The sequence below is a fragment of the Periplaneta americana genome, chromosome 11 (assembly GCF_040183065.1).
Source record: "Periplaneta americana isolate PAMFEO1 chromosome 11, P.americana_PAMFEO1_priV1, whole genome shotgun sequence".
Taxonomy (NCBI): domain Eukaryota; kingdom Metazoa; phylum Arthropoda; class Insecta; order Blattodea; family Blattidae; genus Periplaneta; species Periplaneta americana.
Window position 1 is genome coordinate 168,904,040 of NC_091127.1, and position 20,541 is coordinate 168,924,580.

At 34.7% G+C, this 20,541-nt stretch overlaps 1 protein-coding gene across 2 annotated transcripts in view; it reads right to left on the bottom strand.

Moving 5' to 3' along the window:
• Positions 1-19,855, bottom strand: part of mahj (LisH and WD40 domain-containing protein mahjong) — a 122,414-nt gene extending 102,559 nt beyond the window's left edge. For both annotated transcript variants that reach the window (XM_069840447.1, XM_069840446.1), the window contains exons 1-2: positions 19,717-19,855; positions 4,032-4,164 (exon numbers count right to left, since the gene is read on the bottom strand). In XM_069840447.1, the coding sequence (XP_069696548.1) occupies positions 4,032-4,132 (101 nt within the window). In that variant the 5' untranslated portion in view covers positions 4,133-4,164; positions 19,717-19,855. The remainder of the gene's footprint in view (positions 1-4,031; positions 4,165-19,716) is intronic.
• Between the last annotated feature and the right edge of the window lie 686 nt (positions 19,856-20,541).

Genomic DNA, 20,541 nt, shown 5'->3' on the forward strand with positions numbered 1-20,541 from the left:
CCTTATGATAAAATTCTTCCAAATAGCGGACATTCTCAATAACGGACGCGGACACTGAAATGTATCTCCCAACAACAATTAAAACTTCCAAATGAAGGACAGAGGAAAGAAAAAAAAAAGAAAAATAGGGTTGTAAATTAAACGGAACTCTTTGCAACAATCATTATCGTGCATTTGAACGTTCTTGTACTTTATTGAAGGTCAGCAGCACAGTTGTTAGTTGTGATACTGTACGTGAGCAGTCCGTACTTTCTTAGTTTGTCAAGTTGAGTGTTCGGAAGTACAGTCACATTAAAAATGTCACAAAAACGTAAACGTTTGTCACTAAAAGAGAAAGTGGATATTGTAAATCATAGTGAGAAGGAGAAATTAAGTGTTCGTGAGCTGGCCACAAAGTTTAATGTGGGGAAAACTCAGGTTAGTGAAATTTTGAAAAACAAGGATGTTATTTTAAAATCATACACTGACAAGGGAACCTTCTATCATGGTGAATTCAAAAGGCGGTAATGCCATATATTTTTGGAAAGAGGAGACAAAAGTAAGTCAGCAGGTGAAATTTTTCCGCCTGAGCTCCATAGGGACAAAAGTTATGGGACTGTAGATTTAATATAACAGTCTGTGAGAAGTGTCTCAATGTGGACACTTAGAGGTTAAAATGAAGTTGTTTCGAAGTCACTGCATTGCAAACGTGATATTATAGCTGTTGTTCGTTTTAAATGGTACTGTGTATTATCTCTAGGAGATGGCCACCTACTTTCATCTTACGGAAAGATAAGTCTTGCTCGAGCTAATTCTGTTGTTATAGCTACTCTTATGTTTGATTTGTGTTCAGACTGTGTGACTGATCACTGATCAGACACTCCTCGCCTCTCATCGTACGAATTCGTAAGCCAGCTCTTTCCTCTTACGGAAGAGTATGCATATTGACGCTACTACATGTTAAAGCTCCAATCTGAAGTTTTGTTTCTCATTCGTGTTCTGTTGGGGCGCGTGACAAGTAATTGTTGCCGTTTGTATCATACAGAGGATGGATCCTAAAGTTGTGGTTCAGCTGCTGGTGCGCGAGTTTGGGACCAGTGACGTTAAACCGTCAGTCGCAGACATCCGGATGTTAAATCAATTGAAGGATGAGCTAAAGAACGAACAGGAGGTCGTGGAAGCGTACACGTCGCTCCTTATTGACGAGACACCAAATTTGGACGTGAAAGATGGGCAGCAAGTTTATGGTGGCATTGAAGACGAACAAATGACGGGACGCCAATAAGACGGCCAGAAAGCGGAGGACGCTGAAGAAACGGAGACATCGTCGCAAACCAGCACGTATTCTTACGCTCCATCTCCTAAAAGAACCAGACAACGATTACAAGCAGAAAGCGCTCGACGATACAATCAGTGGAAAGAGACGATCCTTCACTTCTGTAAAAAATCGATTCCCTCTCATCACACAGGGGATGCTTTATGATTACGATGCAAAAGTGAAGAAGAAGAAGAAGAAGAAGAAGAAATCTTGAATGGCTGACATTAATGCCATAGTTCTGCAGCATTTCAAACAAATGTGCAGTACAAACGCTATTATTCACTAAGAACTATGAGGCTTTGAGGCCTACAGGTGAAGGCTCAAATTGACAGTGATAACTGCCTTAACTTCACAGCTTCTGACTCATGGATATGGGGATTCAAGCAACGCAATCATATCGTTTCTCGTTCTGTGACGTATAAAGTGAGCAGGAACTTCGCACCAAAAGAGGCAGAGGTGTAGCAGAATTCGGACAATTTTGTGTCGAAGATGAAGCTGTTGTACATCGATCATGGCTTCACTCCTCGCCAGATCCTCAACATTGACCAAAGTTGATTTGAAATAGAGATTCCCTCCGGCCGAACCCTGCGTTTAAATGAAGGAAGAAAATTTATGCCACAGTAGGATCAGAGGCTGCTACGACACACTCCTAAATGATTATTCCAGTCATTCCCATGGAGACAGATCTTCTCCCTAATGTATCTCGTGTCAGCCAAATGACAGAAAAAGTTCCCTAAATATAAACCTGCTGACCCATACAACATCAAATCAGATGCTTCTGGTTCATCGAATATGTGGGAGGCAGATATGATGGATATGCTTTTGCAAGTATTTTCGCCCAGCATTTCTTCATTGCATGAAGATCGATGTCCATAATGTTTCAATTCAAATGTACAACAGTTGTAATATCACGTTTGTAATGCAGTGACTTCCAAAACAACTTCATTTTAACCTTTAAGTGTCCACATTGAGTCACTTCCCACAGACTATTATGTTAAATTTGCAGTCCCATAACTTTTGTCCCCATGGAGCTCAGGCGGAAAAATTTCACCTACTGACTTACTTTTACCTCCTCTTTTCAAAAATATATGGGCATTACCGTCTTTTCAATTCACCATGATAGAAGGTTCCCTTGTGAGAATGCAATTCTAGATTTATTTGTGTAAGGTGAAGTGGTACAGTGACTGGTGTTTATTTCATTTACAAAACATTTACTGGTACGATTTCTCTCTGGATGAATACTGTAAACAATCTCACTGTCTACTGTATGTACTGTAAAATATAGTGTTGAATATGTATGAGAAATTTTAATGTACTATATACATACTAACGATTTTCTAAATAGCGGACACTTCTCATTAACGGGCATTTAATATTTCCCCGGAGGTGTCCGCTACTGGGAAGTTTCACTGTAATTCATTACTAACTTATCTGAAAGACAACAATGTCTGTCAAATTATTAAAGCATTAAGTCATGAAATATAACAAAATCCTCAATAAAAAACAATTTCACAATACGTACTGATTTTGCTGCCTTTAATTGCAACTTGTTTCAGTCACCAGCCCACAGTGAGTTCATGTGGGAGAACAATCTTTATAAATACAACGAACTCTATCACTTTTTTTTTTTAATCTGGACTTTTCATCAACATTTTTGAAGAGATTTTCCCAGACTTCATTTAAATATTTTGATTTACCCATAAGAATTTCCTTAAATTCACTATCTTCTTTGAAATTCGTAGCATTGTCATATCATAAAAAAAAAAAAGAAATATTCATGTAGCAGTTTGCTTTACAGTATGATTTGTTTTAAGAACAATGTGTACATTCAGTACCATCTCCAATGTTGCCAATGTCACTGACAATGATAGTGATTGATATTTATAATAAAACAGCAGTTGATATTCCCAGTTTTGTTTTTCCAATCGCTATTTTTTAAATACGGGACAAAAACATGTGCCAAAGACCTCGGGATATATTGAAAATTTGATCACCTCCAATTAATGAATTAGGTTGACCAAGTTCGGCATGAATTAGGATTTTTAATGATGTTCCTATAGTCGCGACGCTATTATTCCCGGCTTGACTCTTCCTCTTTGCTTACATCTTAAGAAGTGGAGGCTCTATAAAGTCTAGGTATGTAGTATCGTTCGCCATTTTTGTTCTTTCGTTGCCGAGCTACCATATGAGGAATCTATTTGCCGCACCGTTAAACATTATCGTCATAGCTCCTATGATAATAAATCAAACGCCTGTAATTCAGCAAATAATTGAGTGGCAAATAACGTCTTCGTGTGCTTTCTGCGAACGCCAACGAAAGAGCCAAAATGGCGAGCGATTACATTAAGTATTTATCGAGCCTTAAGAAATCAATAACGTCTTCATCAGCTAATCACAAGACGCACACGTTTAAATGTAGCCGACCTGCAACGCGATTGGCTGCCAGAAATTAGAGCGACGGGACTATAATAGTACACATCACTGAAAAAAGGAATGTCCCTGTTTTTATGGAATGTATGGGAACCCTACTTTTGAGAAGCAAAGTAAGCAGTGGGGAAAAAGTTAAAATATAAACAATAGATAACAATCTATTTCAGATCATCGCCATACAAAGCAGTATTGTCATAATGTAAATATTAAAGACAAACAATATGTTGTTAAGAAATTTTTATGAAATGAGCTGATTCCATTCTGTCTTGTGTTCATTATTCTTTATTTCTAAAAAATGTATTACCTGGTGAGTGTTGGTGCAGGATCATAATTTGGTGACTGGTGCTCTTCCTCCCAATGACGGAGGATTGTATTTACATCTTGAGCTACTGACGAGGGCTCCATTTTGAGCCTCGTTTCCAATTGATTAACCAGATCTAGTCATCATGAAAAAAAAATCATCACTATAAAGTTATCAATATGGAGCTCTTCATAATTGGACGGAATTACGCAATAAGAGACCAAGGCCCAAAAATGTTTGGAGATATCCATTAAAATAAATCTGCTTTTTTATAAAACATTTTATGCAAGAAATATTATAAAATGAATACTACAAAAAAAATAGCACAAATAATACCAAAAAAGGCTAATCGATTTTTGATAAGAGACCAACAGTTGAATTAATATTTCAAACCAAAATAAATTAATTAATGTTATGCAATAAACAAATTTTTGCTTGTAAATAGCAGCAAAATTCAGATATTGCATTGTTGATTTCCCCCCCCCCCCCGAGTTAAATTAGCCTGCCATCAATAGATTTGTGCAAATATCTCTTTTTTTTTTTTTTTTCAAATTGTCGGTTGCCCTATTATTGTGTAACCCCGTCCAATTAATTTAATATATCTGTTCACAGGAGGTAAAAGACACTAGGTATATTCATTTTTTATTAAATTGAGATTTTCCCATATTTTTATTATACTTTTCATGCTCTTTTCAGAGGCGCAAAGCACTGTCTCCTACTAATAATAATAAGCCACGTAGTCAGTTGGAAAAGGCAGTATGTGCTATTATGGTACTGAGGTAAAAGAGCACTTCATTTAGCTCTTCTATAAAATTCAATATTTGTGACATAGTGTCCTTCACCTCCAGGGAACAGATATATTAAAAATTGTAAATATGTAGATATATATTTAAATAAGGAACTGGGTTGGAACGACCAAGTCCCTGATATTACAAGAAAAGCCTGGAAAGCACTACATTTGTCTATGCGTATTCTTAAGAAAGATAACCGAAGGTCATAAGAATTGGCGTACAGAACCCTTGTTCGCCCAATTATGGAATAAGGAGCAGTAGGCTGGGATCCGTACAGACAAAACCAAAATGATTCAACCCTGATTATAAGAAATAGGACAAGGGATTTGGAGCACTATAAGGTAATGTTGAAAAGTAGTATATACGAGTATAGCCCAAGGTTTATCGAACTGGAACCGAGCTACTGCATTGACAAAACAGAAGTACACTTCAGTCATCGAAAATTACACGCAACTTATTACAAAATTAATTTAGAACAAATGAATGTACTATATACTTGAAAAAAATATATTGGCCTACATATTATATAATATACATTTAATTTCGGACTAAATAATTGAATCCATTTGCTTTTTTGAAAGGTCATGTCACTAATTTTCATTGTGTGAAAATTAAGAAAATTCTTAAAAAATAAATCATTAATATATTAAAATTTCTTCACATAGGTACATTATTAACAATGAAAAAAAAATACAATTTTTTCAAACCCTTAATATATACTAGCTGTACCCGTGCGCTCCGCTGCACTTGTTAGAAATAAATATAAAGTAATTACATAAATAAAATAGGACATTTGATCCAGGGAACATTCGTGTTTGATAGAAGGATAAATCGTTTAATATGTCACTTAATTTAAATTGTATTTAAATAATTAAAATGCGATCATTTTGGTCCAGAGACCACTCATTTAGTGTAATGATAATTCCTTTAACATGTTTCTTAATTGTTATTACATGCAGATAATTAAAATATGATCATTTGATTCAGAACATCCGTTTTTGGTGCAATTTGGTCCCATCAAATTTTGTTGCAATGAAACGTATCGGAAATCATTTTTAAAGAAATTTTGTTATGTAACATTTTTCACAAAAATCAATAATAAGCGAGATATTTCAGTTCATTTAATTCAGGCCCCCTTATAACCCCCTTTTAAATAAAGTATTTTGAATGCCATATAGCCTAAAATCTAACTTACAACGAACTTAATTTATATTCCAATTTTCATCGAAATCCGTTCAGCCATTATCGCGTGAAAAGGTAACAAACATACAGACAGACATACAAACAAAAATTTCAAAAAAGCTATTTTCGGTCTCAGGATGAATAATTATACATGTTAACACCAATTATTTTTGGAAAAGCGAAAATTACCAGAAAAATTAATGTGTTCATAAACATTATTTTAAGAAATACAGGAAACGAATATACAGAATGCCCTATCAAGTTTTCTGTGCATAAGAAGCTATTTTAATCTTACCTGTCCTCGATTCACTGAGAAGTTACTGTAATAACATTATAGCATTATGTCCATCTAGAGAAACTACACTTTCCAATGGTGAAATAATTAATTATACAAATCGGTTAATTTAGCTTCCGATATTACTTCATACAAACACAGAAACATTCTCTGTAGGCCATCTTTCATAGTTTCGATTGTTGTTGTCCAAGCCCCTTATAGGCAAAGTCATTTGTTTTTATTTAATTGCAGCGCCTTGGCGTTATTTTAATTTTAAAACTCATTTATCTCATTAAATATCAGTCCTATCAAAATTTTTGCATAGAATAAAACTTATCGGAAATCATTTTTTAAAAAACTTTTGTTATGTAACATTTTTCATGAAAATTAATAATAAGGGAGATATTTCGATTTATTTAATTCAAGCCCCCTTTTAAATGAAGTATTTTGAATGCCATATAGCCTAAAATCTAACTTACAACGAACTTAATTTATATTCCAATTTTCATATAAATCGGTTCAGCCATTATCGCGTGAAAAGGTAACAAACATCCAGACAGACAGACATACAAACAAAAATTTCAAAAAAGCGATTTTCGGCTTCAGGATGGTTAATTATACATGTTAACATTTTTGGAAAATCCAAAATTACCACAAAAATTTTGGCTACAGATTTATTATTAGTATAGATTAAGTAAATCAACTGAATAACGGAGAAAATATGATTATATTGATATAGGCCTAATTACTTTAAGATGATAATGTCCTCAGAGAATCTTGAACAATTGTTTGCATTTTTATCAAATGTTTAAAAATGACGTAACAATCGAAAATTGTCGCAACTCTCTCCTAGAGAACGGAATTCTGTCATGATGGCTTGAATTATCTGCCGAGTCAGTTGTGCCTACCATTGTTAACATTGATAGAGTTAGAAGCGAATCCTTATACTTTGTATTCTTTTAATATATTGTAACTGGGAGACAAATAAGGTTGTGATTGACTGTGTAGGCGAACTCACATGTGAAGGCTCGACATTATCTTGTCCAATAACAATTCATGACCCGTGGTGACGTAAGGGGGTCATAAAGTAACTGGGAAAGATAATGAGGTGACTGAGTTCACCCATGCATCTAGTTCTTAGGAACTGTATTTCCCTTCAAGGGGGGTGTACGATAGTTTTGAGCTGCTAGTACAATACTTCAGTCCTAAGTCTGGCAACACTGCTCGCAACTAGCTTGAATTCAATAATTTATTTCCCATTATCATTAATTTGTCTTAGGTAGTAGTTTTCGCAATGATTTATAACAGCGTGAAAGTTAATTCACCAGTTTATGTTTTGTGTGTCTAATTTCTTAAGTAGGCCTATTATGTCTATCTCAATATAACTCACTTGACGATGTATGTCAGTGGAAGAACTTACTGTTTCATAATTAGGTACATCTTAAGTCTGATTAGTGAAATGCTACTGGTTAGCGATATATCCAATAGAGGGGGAAAGAAACTGGCCGCCCTACTTCGTTATCTCCTGGCTCAGTTGCCTTATGAGTGATGTTAATTGGTGTCATTAGATCCAAACTAGTCTTCGTATATACGAGGTGTGTAAATAAAATAATGAGACTGATTTTTTTTCATCTGTTTCATTCCAACATTACAATTGAACATTGTCCACTTAGAAGTAATTGCCTTGGGAAGCCATACAGCGCTGGAGACGGTTCTTCCACTGCTCATAGCTGTACTGGAACTCTGATACTGGAATAGCCTTCAACTGGACGGTTAAAGCCGTTTGAATGTTGTCTAGGGCCCCAAAACGACGTCCCTTGAGGTGCGTTTTCAATCTCGGGAAGATGAATAAGTGACAAGGACTCAAGTTGGGGGAATAAGGAGGCTGAGGAGCCACAGGAATGTTCTTACTGGCCAAAAAACAGTTTGGTCAAGTTTCGGTCCCCTACAGCCACTTCCAACGAACTCCTAACGAATATTCACACGTTTATCACTGGGATTGTGGCACTGGAAATCAATTTAGAACACAATTCAATTTTTATTGTAGGGATCACTATAATGACACAATAATTCTTGCAGATAACACAGAAACAACTTCGGAAACGTAATTAACAGAATCACAGTTTCACTTCACTTCCACTAGATGACTCTTGAGTTCCAGCAGGTCGTAGCAGGGATGCCAATATCGGCAAACGAAATGAAACTGTGAGGAATGTTACATACAACAGGTGTGCTAAACGTTAGGAATGATACAATAGGTGTGTAGCACGTTAGGTTAGGTTAGGTTTTGTTAGGTGTGTAAGATAATATGAATGGTTACCACAGTTGGCGACACTGCAATCATTCTCCCACTCCACCTCAAATAACGTCACAACGACGGAATATGGCCGCCTTCTTCCTTCAAGTACGATGATTTTCCTATATAAGTAAGGAACCTATTTAGGGTGGGTTGAGTGGGACCACAGCTCTCCCAGTGATCACATCGAGTTTCTACTACTCCACACTACAAAACTAAGGTATTTTCAGTGTTTTTAATTTTCCAATACTGGCAATACATGACTGAAGCTTCACCAACAATTTACTGAAATTGCTGTGTGATAAGGCGCACTGTCATGATGCAACACCCAGTTGTTTTCGATGTTTGGTCTCACGTGCAATACCCTTTTGCGAAGTCTTTCAAGAACCTCTCGGTAAAAGTGATGATTAACCCCTTGACGTGGAAGCACAAACTCTTTGCGAGCGATTTTCTGGCTATCAAAAAAGCACATCAGCATGCTTTTGATCTTTGATTTGCTTATTCGTGCTTTTTTGGCCTTGAAGTGTCCCATTCCATGCTCTGGCACTTGGTTTCCAGGTCGTACTCAAACACCCAGGTCTCCTCACGAGTAATGACACGTTCCAGAAAATGGGGATCATTTTCAATCGATTCCAAAAAGTCAACGCACCTGTCCCTCCTCATGTCATTTTGGTCCTGCGTGAGGTTTCTCAGAACCAGTTTTGAGCAGATTTTTCTCATCCCCAATTCATTGGTCAAGAAGATCCGATGAACGATGTTGTGACTCAAATTCAACTCTGCCCCAAACATTCCGACTGTCAACCGATTATCTGCACGCACAAAATCCCGTACTCTGTCGACATTTGCATCAATTCTTGCAACCGAAGGCCTTCCGCTGCGAGGTTCATCTTCAACTGACTTTCTTCCTTCTGCAAATACCTGGGCCCTTGACAAAACATTGTCTCCGTACGCCTGCCGAAGTTTTGCAAACGTTTTGTTGCACTGTGTCCAAGTCCGAAGCAAAACCTCAGCGCACTGTTGCTCGAAATTCGTGCCACTCATTGTCAGAACGCACAAAGCGAAACCTGCTCTTCTAAAACACGCGCTACAGACAACCAACGCGACTCTAACGAGGTCCAACTCGCACTGATGGTGTGATGCAGTGTTGCCAACACATAACTTGTATTCCCGTCAGTCTAACACCTGGAAATCCATCAGAATCCGTCAAAATTAAAAGTAATAAGACCCACTCAATATACCTAGGCCTATATAAAATTAAAAAGAAAATTTTAACACAACTTAGCAATCTTGATTTAAATATTTATCCATCCACATCATCTGCAGTTGATGTGCTGGGTTGGTCTACGCTCCCCCAAAAATTAAATAATTAAAAATGACAGCAGCTAAAAAAGTAAAAAAAAATGATGTAATTTCCATCCAGTTGGCAACACTGGTGTGATGTATCACATCTTCACCAGCCTCTCCTTCAAGTCCCGCGTCACCAGTGTTGCCCGATCGAACACTACACGACCTGTCTCATTACTTTATTTACATACCTCGTATGTCTAGATATCTGTAATAATTGAAGACTTCCCGGAATAAGAATGTAATCAACAAAACTGTAATTCATGCTTCAGGAGAAAGAAAATAATTATATGCGCATATTTCATTAGGCCTATATTTACTATCACAACCATTTCACTAAAAAAATACAAGTTTATTCAACCATTTAATGCAATAATTTATTATTATAAATAAATGCTTTAAAATTACTTTTTCCAACTGCAACACATATTTCAAGAATCTGATATTACATCCTTCAATTATGATTGTGATCTTCATTTTACTGCGCCGATAATCGTGTACACGAGTAAGAAAAAAATAAACGTACAAAATTACATTTTTGTAAACTGACAAATGAAAAGCGAGCATCAAGAAACATTAAAAGAAACGCTAGTTGGAGTGGACGTATTTCTTACAAGAATGGGGCGACAGGAACACGAAGGCAAAACCGGTAGTTGCGATAATCAAAATCGGGAACAAGCGTCTAGTTCAAGTAGTGTAGGCCTGTATGCAATGATGTACGCACTGTAAATCATTGCAGTCGTAATGGAGAGGAAAAAGTGCGAACAAAATATCAATAAAAGAAAAGGAAGATAAAAAAAACGCTCCTGATTTCGTATTGCATGACTGTGTTCAAATAAATAACAATGTTGCACTTTTTGAATTAGATTCCTTTCAGTTATAAGCCCTTTTCTCTGCCATAGTTTTGTAAAAATATAGGCTATATATTTCTTTTTCCTTCCTTTCCCATTTTGTTCTCTTTATCAGCCGATGAATTTATTATCATAGCCTTTTTATCGTGAATTTTATTTAATTTTCGTATTTCTTTTCTTTTTTATTATCATTTTATTAAATTCCATTTTGATATATTCTTCCTTACGTTTTTCCATATTAACCATTTGTACTAAATGAGTTGCTTTCACTATATTCCAATGTATTTTACTTTCTTTTTTCTATTAATCTATTATTTTCATGTTGTTTACTGTCGATTTTATTATGCTATTATTATTTTTTTTGTAATATGTTAGTATTCTGTTCTTTAACTTTTTGTTAAATTTTAACTGCTTGTATACTTTGTGACCTGGTAGAGTGTAAGAGAAGGCCATATGGCCTTAACTCTGCCAGTATAAATAAAGAATAATAATAATAATAATTATTATTATTATTATTATTATTATTATTATTATTAATGTTGTTACTGACGACCGTGAGTGTTAATGAATCGACAACATAGCGTTTCACTTCGAAAATACATTTCGAGTAGCTAATGTATACGGTAACTTTAACTTACTCATAAAAATTCACGAGGATGCATCTTAAAAATAAAGAAATCGCTTGGAACTTGAGAAAATTATTTCGATTCATATCTTGAGACAGGACAAAAATAGTGAGAACAGTTTTTGAAATAGTAATGGAGGCATGAGCGAAAATTTCATTCATTACAATATAATGGACGATATATTATGATCTCTTCAACTTATTGCATAGTTCGACAATTATTTTCTTACGAAAAATATCGAATGATATTCAAATCTATGAAAAGAGCGTTTAAGTCAGTAGTATTCATTATATGGTGCACCCTGGGCAATGACTCTGTCACTGTCAGCAAATTGGTCTACACAACTGGCTTCATGTGGTGAATGACCACCCAGCGACTACAAAGGACACATTTAGGGGTTGGACTAAACTAGTCCTCAGTTTGTTCCCTGCGTACTGCGCTTATGCACCTTATGTCTTTCCTCAGTCATACCAACATAACTTAGGTGACATCAGTGTTGCCATATCTACTTATTTAGAAGATCTAATTTTTTTTAAATAATTATCTACTTTTCTACTCCCATCTAATTAAAAATATACGAAAGCCCCTTTTCAGAAGATCCATAGAAGTATCCTTCATTTAAAAATGGAAATTTTCGTAATTTATAAAAATGGCATATATAGGATATTTCAAAAGTCAGTTCAAACATTAAACCGCTACAAATATTATAATATTTGAGATAGGGAGAAAACAAAAACATCACAGTGTTGGGCAAACAACGGGGTTTACAAAACATTGGGAAGATATCCGCCGTTCTCTTGTTCAACGTATAGCATTCTGTCTGAGACACCATGCACAGCATTTTGCTGATAATGTCTTGGAATATTGGCAATTTCTTGCGAGATGGCATCTTTCAGTTGCAGTAGGGTTGTTGGATGTGTCAGGAAAACTCGTTCTTTACCGTAACCCCACAAGCAAAAATCGGCCGGATTGAAATCTGGAGATCGCGGAGGCCACATTGTTGGAAAGTGTCTATTGATGACACGATCACCAAACATCTGCGTAATTAATTGTTTTGCAGGGATAAAGTTGTGGGGTGGAGCGCCATCTTGCATGGGGATTATGTTTTCCATATCGTGATTCCTCAGTCTAGGTATGACGAAGTTCTGTAACATGCTGTAGTAGCGCTCCCCGTTTACTGTAACAGTCTGTCTTATTCCATTATTGCCCACACCTGTGGAGTAACGGTTGGTGGGTCTGACTAGGAAACAAGGTGACCCGGGTTCGATTCCCGGTCGGGGCAAGTTATCTGAATGAGGTTTCTCCGGGGTTTTCCCTCAACCCAATATGAGCAAATGCTAAAATTAATAAATTCAAAGGAAATCAATGCAAAAATAGTAATAAATATTCACGCGAATACCCGGTAACTTTCGGTGCTGTACCCCGGACTCATTTCATCAGCATTATCACCTTCATCTAATTCAGATGCTAAATAACCTAGGATGTTGATAAAGCGTCGTAAAATAACCTACTAAAAATTAATGGTGGAGTTGACACGCGTAACTGAGGTTCGTTTTCCGACAAAAGTCATCAGTAGGCACTTTCCAACAATGTGGCCTCCGCGATCTCCAGATTTCAATTCAGCCGACTTTTGGTTGTGGGGTTACCTTAAAGAACGAGTTTTCCTGACACATCCAACAACCCTACTGCAACTGAAAGATATTATCTCGCAAGAAATTGCCAATATTCCAAGACATTATCTGCAAAATGCAGTGCATGGTGTCGCAGATATATATATATATACTTGATTCGAAAACACGACGGCCTCTCTTCTTGGAATTGGTAATCCCTCATAAACCCCTATCCTCTACTCAACCTCTAGCCACGTGGCAGAAATACAATAGATCCCAGCATTGCCAAATCTAGCAGTCATTGCCTCTACCTGTTGGGTTTCACCCGTTTTCAGTATCTTTTTAGACATTTGTCGACGTGTTGTTTTATACCGTTATGCGCTTCAATATGTCTATTTATTCCGGCCATGATTAATGAGTATTGTAGCAGATGATCCGCAGCCAGGCCTCCTGATTCACCTGAAGATCAGGACCATCACAAGAACAAATAACACCGTCGAAGAAAACAGAATATCTTATTTGTAGAGGAGCGTAGCTAAAAAAACAAAGTATTAAAATTATTCTAACGTTAGAAATTCTATCCATATTGTAATCGAAAGTTAAGGCAGTTTGATAAGTACAAATCTTAATCACCTAACATCGGACGCAACCGGCGGAGTTGGTAAAAAAAATTATATATGGGGCATAGAAATTAAGAATTACGATTCACCAACTGAAGAGAAAATAAACTAAAACAGAATTCGGTAAGATAGACGATTTTATACGTGATTTATTTCGTCGAACAGTATGTGAACAGTATGCGAAAAAGATATCGCCAACAGCAAATAAACTTACGGAAATATTCTGGCCTGATTTGTAAATTATGTTTAAGAATACAGAAAAAATTTCATTCCATTCTATCCAGCACTTTCGGAATTACCAGGAAAAGGGTTTTTAAGGAATATAGTTTGCGGAAGAGGAAAAAAAAGCTCATGCCGTTTTCCACTTAACAGCTATTATAGCCAATGCCGCACTTTACATTAAAAATCATAACTTCATAACTAATACAGAGCCACTGGCGTAGCTCAGTTGGCTGAGTTGACTACCGATCCGAAGTTGCACTCGGGCGTGGGTTCAGTTCCCCCTTTGACTGATTTATCTGATAGGGTTTTTTTCGAGGTTTTTCTCAACAGTAAGGCGAATGTCAGGTAATCTATAGCGAATCCTCGACCTCATCTCGCCAAATACCATTTTGCTATCACCAATCCCATCGACACTAAATAACTTAGTAATTGATACAGTGTCGTTAAATAACTAAAAAAACTAATACAGGTTGTTTTACCTGAATGAACTTCAATAGTTGGTGTAGAAATTTAAATTTTATATTACGCCTATATTTTACATAACAGAATTTTAAGGTATAAGAAGTGTATATGCATCCTTAATTAATTCAATCATATTTCGTATCTTATAACGTTCCTTAGGCCTACAGAAAATTTGCATCGAATCAGCAACTAAACTGGCAGAGAAACAAATATATTCTTTTTTGTGCTTTAATATGATTTTCGTGTTATGAAAAAATGATCTAAAAGGAATACATTTATCCATGACTGGTATCTAAACTGGTCTTTATTTCGCCGTCCTTAGCAACCTAAATAATGACATTATTCACAGCAGTGAATAAAAGTTTTCTAACTTACAGCAGTGAATTAAATGTTTTTAAATCACTCTCTATATGACAACCAACATATTAGCATTAATTAAAATGAATATATACGAACTTCTTTGCCAACAACACATTACAAAGAAAAGACCTACAATTTAAAATTAAATTTACATACCAGTAATGAATAAAATATTGTATAGCACACTAGAGTAAACATTTTAATTGCTTGTGGAAATTATCACTCAAGGCGAAGCGGATAAAATCTAATTTTACTCTCTTGTACTATAAATTGCTATTCAATGATCACAGTTTCCAAAAATTTTACCAGCGTAACATCCTTAATTAAGTATAAAATTCTGGAACTTCAATAACATGAGAATTTAACACTTATTATATAATTCTGCATTTCTTTGTTTATTTAGGCAAAACATGTTAGTGAAAATATAAATATAAAGTATTTTTAAAATAAGTTTGTTCATTTTTATACCAATTTCGTTTTAGTAATTTATAAATGAAGGTATATTTACAAAGATAATATAGTCTCGCTGAAAATCGCGGTTTCACGAAACAGAGTTTGAAAAATGTTCGCAAATCACAATGACTTCAAGAATTGGCAACTCGGCTAAGGGTTTATCCCTTGCGCGTGCCTGCAGTTAACTGGTGAAGGGGATGAGGGAAGGTCGTCATGTTTTCGTGCGAAGTATATATATATATATATATATATATATATATATATATATATATCTTTCTCTCTCTCTCTTTGTCTATGGATATTGAAGTAGGAACTTCTGTATTATTAGGCTATAACCGAAGTTTCAGGTATGTTGCTAAGTTCTGTAAATGAAGATGGCGTTAAAATAATAATTATGTCACAAGAGTGCTGGCAGTTATGGATTGTTTTTTTTTAATCAATGAAGAAGACACATCATATATGAAAGTAAACCAGATTTTATGCAAGCTATCTACACCAGTTGCTGAAATGAAGGGGACAGAATGTTTCATAAAACAATAAGAAACTTGATATCAATGAAGTGTAACTGCATTTATATGTAACACCTTTGAATTTAAAGTTCTTTTGAAGTATAAAGTTCATTTGTCATTGAGTATATAGTTAAAGTTTAAAATGATAGAGGCATCATACATCATGTAATGAAGTAGGCCTAAGAAAATCACCTTGGGTGGCAATGGACCTATTATAAAAGACAATTGTTAAAATAGTCAAATGATTACTTGTATCACAGACAAGGCTGTCAAACTTGCATGTGTTTTTTGTGTACTCAACAACCAAAACTTTTCATGAAGTAGGCCTAATGTTTGGTGGTTTAATGACTCAATGGTGCAATAGAAAAAATTGGTACCCTGTAGTGTACTTTTCAACTTTTATTTTGTGGTTCAGTTTTTTATTTTGAAATTACCTAAGTTTGTAAAAAAGTAAAAAAGACTAGACTATTTTATAAAAGCATCTTATAATTATTTTCAGTGGATTTCTTATGAATATAATAAAATCTGCTTTAGCCGGTAGGCCTACATGCAGATACTAGCATTCAAATTTTTTTCCTCTGTATTTTTAGGCCTAAAAAATTCCTTGTTAATAATGTTTGTTTGGAAAAACTTAAAGTTTGGCTCCACAAAGTCAGGAGCAGCACTGTAAACTAGTCATAAACTATAAATTTTATGAAGGCTGGAATAGGAGGCAAACAATTAGGATACAATAACCAGGAAACGACAGAACTTGTATGAAATATTAAAAAAAAACACGTTTTAATAATAATAATACTTTATTACTAGAACAAAGATAGGCCTTCCTATTGTGTTTTATATTATAATTACTCTCATACCCCCAAGTTACATACTCGTGCTCAGGGGGGCATTTCACATAATTTTAAGACATTTTATTAATAAATAACAGAATAAAAGTAAAAAAGAAAAAGAAAAACATATATCACAATAATTTGAACTCTAAATTTTCTCTCTAAAGAGTGATTTTTAATTGATTTTTTTTAAATAAGGAGCATTAGCAAATTATATGTTTGGTAATTTAGCTATTGTTATAAAACCTTGGACCGACGTTGCTACAGATGTGGTACATTTCGGTTCTGTCAAGCATATGTTGTCTGATCTTTTGGTTTTATAATTATATGAAAACAAATTAAATATATTTCGGTTTTTATGTACAAAATTCAATAAAGCATTGTTATAAATTTGATGGCTATCAAATACTTCAAATTCCGAATACAACAGTTCTGAAGAATAATCAAGAGGTTTATTAAGGCATATTTTTATTATACTTTTCTGTAGCAGAATTATTGGCATACTATAAGCACTACCCCATCCTGTAATACCATATTGTAATATAGCTTGTAGTAATGCGAGGTAGGCTAAATCAGTTGTAAAGTATGGATAGTCAAGTAATTTCGTAGGATGACAAAATAATTAATAATTTTTCTTAATCTATTGCACAGAGGAAGAACATGTTTATCCCAACGTAAATGTTGGTCGATTATTATTATTCCGAGATACTTAACTTGAGGAGATTCATTTAGAATAGGACACTTACAATATAATCAGAACTACTGGATGTATAAATTTTTAAGTAAAAAAGCAAATCAAGAGATTAAATATAGTCATATAGTTTTAAACGTTGTTTATTATTAACGGAGAAATAAATAATAAACATAACAGTGAATTCTGTTGAAATAAAAATTAATAATATCATACAAATTTAAACAGTGTTAAAAACTTCTTTAAACAATTTTGAACACTCTGTGTAACACTTTTTGTTTTAAACATGCCAACCCTACGCAGTATGATCCCAAAATGAAATTTTGCTGGGTGTAATATGAGATTATGAAGTAATTCTATGATTTTTTTTTTTTTTTTCGAAAATTTAAAAATATAATTTGAGAAAATTTAATTTCAAAAATTTTATTTTATTTTTAAGAACAATTTGAATCAGGAATTTGCAAAAAGGACCAAGTCCGAAAAAGTAAATTGTATGGATCTGAATGTATGACAGTCCAAACTTGTTGATACACAATTTAAATGTGTACATCCTATAGGACTTGGCTCCATCAGAAGTAATCCAGTAAGAGTGTATGGAGAGCCAGAAACGGGCATAAACTCAATTTTAAAAAAAATATGGACTTGGTCCCTTTTGCAAATTCCTAATTCAATTGTAATATTATATAACCCCTGTCATATTAGGCCTACACATTAAATTAAAGCGCATGAAAAGAGCTTTAAAATGAGATATTGTCTCGGTTTGTATCTCATCTAATTCCAGACATAACCTAGTAGTTGATACGGCGTCATTAAATAACCAACTAAAACAAAAAATTCCAGACAAAATAATTAACTATTTCAAGACGCTGCTATTTTTATATAAAAAATTAAAATAAGAATTAATACTTAACTATTGAACAGAAAACGAAAAAAATTTGTCTTATGATTTTCATTCATAATTATGTACTTTATGTAGCAAGTTTTATCAAAATTTGAGAGGTCAAGGGACTTTAATTTAAAACTAGTGTTAATTTGACATTGAATGACACAAGAAAAGAAGTTAAATTAGTTACCGGTAGTATAGGTGAAAACACTAAGAACTACATAGAGCAATGGCTATACTTTGTACGTACAGAGAATTGGTGAAAAGTGACTTTCAAAATAGTTTTCTAAATTAGGTCTATGGATCAAACAGAAAAATAAATGTAGCATCACCAAACAAGAGACAACTCGGAGAAATGTGAAGCTGCACCGGATTTCAGAGTTAAATATCTGAGGAAGAAAATGAAGGAATGATTATGGGGAAGAAGATTCTCGCATTCGCATTTAGAGAATCAATGACATACACCAAACTTACACTTAAAAAATTGTAGATATGAGGTACCCTGCAGAAATTCATAAGGTAATTACTAAGTCTACAACCTCACTTCATACTCCATGACAATCCCTTCTTCAAGACGCAACTGTCAATTTACAGTGGACCAATTACTCCGAACGAAACAAAGTTCCTCAGAATCTCACTTTGAATAAAAGTGTCATAGAGTATTACAATGACTGGCTAATTTATGTGTATAGTCACAGTTGGTTGATATATTTAAGGATGACACGGTATAGGAAATGATGATCAGTTCATCTACTCTCTCTTAACCTGTCTAAATTAATTCCTTAAAATGCAACAAACATTGATCAGCTAATTGCAGAAAGTAGGCCTACAGGTTAATTATAGAAAACATAATCAATCAGCCTGCCTCTACTTACTTTCCTTTGATTTATTATTAAAAATCGTGTTTTATATTTAAAAAGAGTAAATCTGAATTCTCCTAACAGTAACCTACACACTCAATTCAATTTTATACAGTATAGACTATAATTCAACCAGAATCATAACGAGGAGCGTGTAACAGTAAAGCACACTTGCTGCTCTTACTATCAATAAAAATTCTTGATAATATGACACATAACGAGTGACACATATGTTCACCATTACTTAGATACTTAGATACTTCGGAAATCCATTGTTTTCCCTATTTTTCTAGAAAGCATCACAAATCAGCACTAACAGAATCAATTTTGGAACCCTCCTCTTTATAATTAAAGTATTAATTACACCAGAGCACTTGCTATTTCTCGTTCTCCACTTGTCTTTTCTCAAAATATGTCTGAAAGTTCGCATAGGCTCTACAGGTGACTATATCTGAAACATATATTTATAACGGGAATAGGTTTATAAGCATCTGCAGTACAAATAACACTACAGGTGAGATGCAGTGAAATTTTACGATTCCCACGTGTTTCATAACCTGATGCAAGGCGCAAAATTAAAAACTTGCGTCACTGTTAAATATACATAGACACGCTGTATAATAAAGTATAGAATCTATTTACACATATCAGTAGAATTATCTCCTAACATTATATTACTTTTATTCTGTCGTCATGCACACCGGCATCTGTCTTCCTATGACACATATTCATACAAATTCGGCGGAAAAAATCAAGGTTAGGCCACCAAATCAAAACACCAAAGTAGGAATTGAACAGTAAGTACCAAATTAAGACACTTTTACCTGTGTATACAACAGACGAATATAAAAACTTAAAATTTTGTTGATAGTATTATATTAAATTTTCTTTAACTTAAGCTTAAATCATGACAATATATTTGGTTAACAAACAAGAAAGATCACAAAGTATACACACGCATGGTTCCATTTCAGAGTAACTAGGGACACCAACAGACGGATAAAACTTTCCCTTTTGTTTCCCCACTGTCTTCGTTTTGAAATCATGGAATCACAGCTTCCAGCGGCATCTTGTGACAATCGATAGCTACTACTAATAGTAACATTCCATTCACAGGACCATTGCGTATGTAAACTGGCGCCATCCGGTAATACTATAATATAATGTTTTTGGCGCCATCATGCTGGTGATTTCACAGAATAAAACTGTATTCAATGATTGTAGTACTTTAGCTCTCGCTCACGCTTGCTCCAATAAGTACAGTGGCGGTCAAAGATATATAACTTACTTACTTTACTTTTGAGGGCCTCTCCACTTTTCAGTGGTTACCCTTTATTCCCATTTTCCATCTGCGTCTGTCATTCCAATCCTGCTCATTTAGTCCCCTATCATTCATCATCCTCAATATTTCAGCCATCCATGAAGATCGACAGGCTGATGTCAGTAAATTTACTGGCATGTAAAAGAACTCCTGCGGGACAAAATTCCGGCACATCCGGCGACGCTGATATAACCTCTGCAGTTGCGAGCGTCGTTAAATAAAACATAACATAACATTTAACATCCATGAAGATATATAGCTTACGAATTTAATAAAGAGGAAATGCGCACAAATATGCCTACGATTTTCTGATCGTGTAAACGAACTT